This window comes from Podarcis vaucheri (genome assembly GCF_965113315.1).
Source record: "Podarcis vaucheri genome assembly, chromosome: 13".
In the NCBI taxonomy this organism is placed as follows: domain Eukaryota; kingdom Metazoa; phylum Chordata; class Lepidosauria; order Squamata; family Lacertidae; genus Podarcis; species Podarcis vaucheri.
In genome coordinates, this window is record NC_138751.1 from 35,085,074 (window position 1) to 35,091,174 (window position 6,101).

Below are 6,101 nucleotides of genomic sequence, written 5' to 3' on the forward strand. Positions count from 1 at the left end.
TATCTCATATATGAAGACTTTTTAGATTTACAGTCATACCTTGGTTTTCGAACAGCTTAGTTCTCGAATGTTCTGGCTGGGTCCTGAACGTCGCAAACCTGGAAGTGAGTGTTCCGGTTTGCTAACATTCTTTTGGAACCCGAACGTCCAACACGGATTCCACGCATTCCAATTGGCTGCAGGAGCTTCCTGCAGCCAATCAAAAGCCGCGCCTTGGTTTCCGAATGTTTTGGAAGTCAGTCTCATTTTGAGCCCCAAAATTCTGTGTTTTGTGACAAAACCTGGAGTGTTACAGAAAAAGGGAGCCTTTTTATCCCTGTTCAAAATCTCCCTTTATAAAGGCAGTGAGGGCAGTCTGAACCTTAGGACACCTAACCCTGTATTTCCTTTCGATGAGTCCTGGCAAGTACCAAATGTGCAGGTTATGTGTGTATGTATGTATATATATATATATATCTCCTATGGCCTGATTCCATATAAGCCCATTTCTTCTTCCTCGTTCAGTCTGTTTGAAGTTAATTTTTAAAGTTATTCTGAAGGTCATAGGTTGGAGCCCTTACCTTCGGCAAAAAAAAAAACCTGCATTGCAGGGGGTTAGACTACATTACCCTTGTGGTCCCTTCCAACTCTACAATTCTATGATTTCTTAAGTAAAGCTACAACGAACATACTTTATTTAGTGCGAGGGGTTCCGTTTGAACTTTGCTAACCCTTAAAGGGCAAAACTTCGGTGACCTTCAGAGCTTTCCTGGACTTACTTGGTAAGATTTCCCTTAAATAGTGCAGAGATTTAACTCACAACAACAGAACGTCAGCCTAAAAAGGGGTAGTTTTTCCTTAAGGGGCTTTAACCCCAGGCACCCCGCCATTAAACACACCCACAGGCACACCCAGTGCTTCCCCAAGTGCCTGACTACATGGGCGCCGCTGCTTCTTTCGATACCGACGTTTCCGGGAACGCTCTAGGGCGCTCTATGGTGGAGCAAGGATACGCTCTAGGGAATGGAGGACGCGCAGTCTCTATGGTGAATGGCGGTTGAGAGTGTGAGAGATGTACGTAAGAGAGACGTGAGGAGGTTGTGGGAGGGCGGTGACGGTTGTAGGGGTGGGAACCCGACGGGGAAAAGGGCACGGAGCGTGGGGCGGGGCTGTACCTCGTTCACAGGGAATTTCCCAGGAGGGCCTAGTTGGTTGCTGCTGCGCATGCGCGAGAGTTTGATCTTCGATCCTTCAACTCGCGCGAGGAAAAAAAAGTAGCGTGGAAACTCGGCTTTCGCGTACAAATGCGTATAAGGCTGAATCAGCGGCGCGTTTGAGGCGGAGGGGGCAGTGAAATGACGTTTATCAATGCAAATGAGGCGCTCTGTTCCTGAAAGGGAACAGTCTTCGGCCAGTTCCGGTGTGACGTGATGGCGTGACGTCAGAAAGAGGCGCTTCTGTGGGCAGGGCTTGGAGCTTTGTTGTGCCCCACATGTTGAAAGCAGATTTTCCAACGTTGCTCCTAGATCCAAGAATTTGGGAGGCCCACATGAATTAATGCAAAATGGCCGATAAAGTGGGTGGCGTTGAGCCTTTGCCTCCCGCTTTTGCCACAGTGCTTTGGATTAACCATGCCCAGTCCATCCAAAGTCTGTGCAAAATAAGCTATACTGCAAGGATGGGACCTTAGAGACCAACTAAGTTTGTTATCTGTGGATGCGGGTGGTGATCAGAAGGTTGGCGGTTTGAATCCCCACGACAGGGTGAGCTCCTGTTGCTCGGTCCCTGCTCCTGCCAGCCTAGGAGTTCAAAAGCACGTCAAAGTGCAAGTAGATAAATAGGTACCGCTCCGGCGAGAAGGTAAACAGCATTTCCGTGCGCTGCTCTGGTTCGCCAAAAGCAGCCTAGTCATGCTGGCCACGTGAGCCGGAAGCTGTACGCTGGCTCCCTTGGCCAGTAAAGCAAGATGAGTGCTGCAACCCCAGAGTCGGCCACGACTGGACCTAATGGTCAGGGTTCCCTTTACCTTTAGTTGGTCTCTAAGGTGCTACTGGAAGGATTTTTTAAAATTTTGTTTCAACTACGGCAGACCAATCTTACCTGTTGCAAGGATGGGATTTATTCCCCGGGAAAGGACCTTGCGCTTTTGACAGCATAATCTTATGCACTGATGTACTGAGTTCAATGGGGCTTACCCACAAGTAAATGTAGGTAGAACTGCAGCCTAAAAGCCTTGTTCCCTGCTGAAATTGAACAGATGGCAATTCAGAAGATTTGCCTGCTGAATTTCTGCCCAGCACCTCAGTGGTAAAGGGTTGTATAACTTATGAGCTAAGATCCCTTGTGTTTCAGTTCTCTATTTATCACAATTTCCAGCCCCTCCCACAATTAAAGACTGACAGTTGTCAGCGATAAGACAGTCTCTGCTTACAATCTAAAAGGCACAAAGCGAAAAGAGACTGATCAGGGGGGGAAGCAAAGTCGAGTACTGTTAGTTACTCTGCAAGAGAGCAGCTGTAATGGAAAGATTTTAAAGGGGGGGAGCATGATCTGTGAGCAATACAGATGGGGGGAAATCCCATCTCTCATCCTTTCCTGCAGCCTCATGGTATGGCTGCTGCAGTAATCAACAGGCGAGAGAGAGGAGCTTGATGGAGATTTGAAAACACCCCACCCTTTTAACACCATCACCCGTGCCAGAGTAGAAAGCAAGCAGAGTAGAAAGCAAGACTTCCAGGTTAGCGCCATCGGCAATGGCGGAGTTCCTCTGACCGAGAGGAACCCGCTCCGCGAAAACCGGGTCTTGCCGCCGCGGCGAAGGCGGAGACCCCTCAAAAATCCCAGGCGGAGGAAGCCTGGGAACGTGGGATTCAGCTGACACCAAGAGCGCCTCCCCTACTCGCAGGGAAACCCTTTTTCGGGGATCCGAAGCAAAGTGGGGTGAGTGGCGCGGTGTTTTGAATCGACCGCTGCTTTTACGGAGTGAAGCCGCACAGCCGTTGCCGGAGAGTGCTGACTTTTTCCTGTGGACAATTGGACTCTAAACAAGTACCTGTGAGTAGAACGGAAAATTGGACTACGAAACATTTTAATTTGGCACCGAAGCGGGAAGGTTCTAAACAGGAAGTCCGCCTTCCGCTTTTGTAAATAGATTGAAGCAAAAATTTTGCAAGCTAAAGTCTGGAAAGTCGTATATAAAGGACTAAATTTCCTTCAGTTAAAACCACCAAAACCCCTCTTGGAAGCAGGAGAAGAGGGGGGGGGGATCTTAGTTTGTTTAAGCCTGCAGGAGAGAGAGTAAAGAAAGATAAATTTCCACCGTCTCAAACCTGGGAACAGGGTGTCAGAGACAGAAATTTTTGGGGAAGTTCATTGACTGTGAATGGAACGTCTTTTGACGGATAGTTAAAAAAGAGAAACATATTGATCCCAATGTTGCCTTTTGCATCCAAAAGAAACAAAATATTTGAAAAATGAAAGTAATTTTCTTTTGTTGGACCTGCTTTCTAAAGATGGATACAAATTGAAATTGTCTCCTCTAGAGGGAGCTTGTTAAACTGTTGCTGGAGTCGATCTGGGGAATTTCACAGCTGTGGAGATTAAGGATCGTGAGACCAGACTTTGACCTTGGATAAGAATGTGTTTAGAAGAAGTTTTGGTGCTTGCTTTTTGCAAGACAAGCGCTTTGTTGGAGCAGCTGCATGAGAAGATGGATTTGATGACTGTTGCAGTCAATAATTTTGGACAAACAGTGAACACTCACATAGAAACCATTCAGGAACCAACCCAGGAATCTGTTTTGACAGGGCAAGTGCAAGTGCAGAAGATAATGGAGGAGGTTGTTGTTGAACCTCAAGTAACACAAATGGAGAGACCTGAGGCCCTGCAGGAGCATAAGCTGCTGTTTTTGAAGACTGAACCTGGAGAGTCAGATTTGGAGAGAGGGAGCATTGTTTGGCTTGGAGATGGGAAGTTGGTTGGATCCCCCTAGGCCGGGACGTTTTTGGCTTTTGGGATTTGGTTTTGGGCCAGGGGGGGTCTGGAGTTGTGGGGGCTCTTAACTTTGGAGGGACTTTGAAACATGCTTTTAAATACTTTCTGGATTACAGTGCTGACTGTGGAGAATGGGCTGACCTGTCGTGGGGGGATGGAGATATTGTTGGGTTGGAGTCTCCCCGAGACCTACTCCTCAATGAAAAAGGAAAGAAATTAAGAAAAAGATCAACAAAAGACAAAGTGAAGTGCAGGTATAAACAAGAAGAAGATCTGCAGAAGGGACATGGAAAAGACTTAAGAGCCTCGGACACAAGATCACCAGGTTGATGGACTAGATGGAATGGATAGAAAGGACTGACATAACCCGAGACCAGGAAGTAGAGACGTTGGATGAAGATTGGAAGAAAGTTTTTAAAAATTTATTTTGAGAATTAGTGTAAAATTAATGAATGTTAGGAAAAACGTTGGAATGAAACTATTTGGCTTTAGTAGAAATGATATAAGGAGTTATGTACAAATAAGTTTTAAGTTTTAAGGCTTTTTATGGTAAGATAAGGTTAAAATAAATTAAGGTAAATTTAATGACAGAATATAGTGAAAGATGGAAAGGATTTGCTGAGTTAATTAATAGGTTAGACTGTTATACAACAAAAACTGAGAAAGATGAAAAGAATTTGCTGAAACAATTAATTAAACTAGAATACAAAAAGGGAGGTGTGAGGAGGTCAACGAAACAAGTAAATGAAAGATAATGATATGGAATATTGGATGTTTGTTTTAATGTTATTGTTCTTTTATGCTATATTGTTGCATTGTTTTTTATGTTTTTTTCTTTTTATATATTATGTCCTGTTAAATTTTTTGTTGTTTTCTTTTCTTCTTTTTTTGTAATTTTTAAACTTCTAATAAATATCATTAAAAAAAAAAAAGCAAGCAAGCAGCACGTGTTGGACAAGGGCAGGGCTCCGGTGCGTCTGAAAAGCTGTGCGACAGACAGAAATCCAGCGACAACAGCCTCCACCATGGAGGCGCATGAGGCTGTACCTGTTGAATTGCTGCCTGCCGTGCGGCTCTTTTGAAGCCCTGGAGATTTCTGAAATCTGTAATCGCCCTGAGATTTGCGGGTATAGGGGCAACATACAAATTTTAATCATAATCAAATCAAATCAATCTTTATTATGGTCCAGAGACCCAACAAATCGTTACAAAGCAATACACAATTCATTCAGCCTACCTTCAGGTTATACAAGCATTTTGTTCAAAAGATAGGGATCACAGGTTCTTGCAACCACCGATAAAAGCTTTGCCACTGCTAATGTTCTAGCGTTTGTCTGGTCTTCCAATAGGAACCTGACATAGTGAGCCTCTGATTTTCCCGTGAAAGATACCAGCAAGGGTAATATCAGTTCAGCCCTGGCTTGCACAGTGCAACAAAATATGTTTTATGGAATCGATGTCTTGAGCACACGAGCAAAGTCTGTCCTGGTAGGGAACTCTTCTCAACCTCCCATCCAACACTGCAGAAGGAAAGACGCTTAGTCTGGCTTTGGTGAAAAGCCTTCGATAATTTGGTACTGTCAGATTTTTAATGTAAGATGTTAACTTAAAGACATGCCCATATTGTACTCCTACTGCCAGTGGACCACAGACTGCGTGTGATCGAGATAGCAAGTCACTGTGTGCCTTATCCCATTATTATTATTATTATTAATAATAATAGAAACTTATTATTATTATTAAATTATTATTGTTATTATTAAATTATTATTAGTAGTAGTAGTAGTAATAAAGATTAGAATCTTCCCTATGCAGGACATTCGAAAACTCGATTTAGGGTTAATAATAGAAAATAGACACCTAAGACTTTAAATCCAAAAGGCAGCATCCAATGGTTCCTAATTCGAATTTCCGAATGTCCTGCATACGGAAGATTCTAATGGGCGCCGGAAGTAGGGGCTTCCGATACGTTACCCCTTTGGTTTCCGGGTCTTCCTGTTTCCCGTAGGGGCGCTCTGGGACTCCCCCGCTCTGTGGCCGCCGTGCGGCGCCGTCGACGACGTTGGGCGGCGCTTAGAGGTCCGCTGTGCCCGCCCCTGTCGTTGGCGTCGGAGGTCCCGGAAGCGTAG

General features: G+C 44.8%; 1 protein-coding gene across 1 annotated transcript in view; it reads right to left on the minus strand.

Moving 5' to 3' along the window:
- CALCOCO2 (calcium binding and coiled-coil domain 2) overlaps positions 1 to 1,220 on the minus strand; it is a 40,418-nt gene extending 39,198 nt beyond the window's left edge. Inside the window, exon 1 of the mRNA XM_082194397.1 lies at positions 1,155 to 1,220. Within this exon, the coding sequence (XP_082050523.1) occupies positions 1,155 to 1,205 (51 nt within the window). The 5' untranslated portion in view covers positions 1,206 to 1,220. The remainder of the gene's footprint in view (positions 1 to 1,154) is intronic.
- Between the last annotated feature and the right edge of the window lie 4,881 nt (positions 1,221 to 6,101).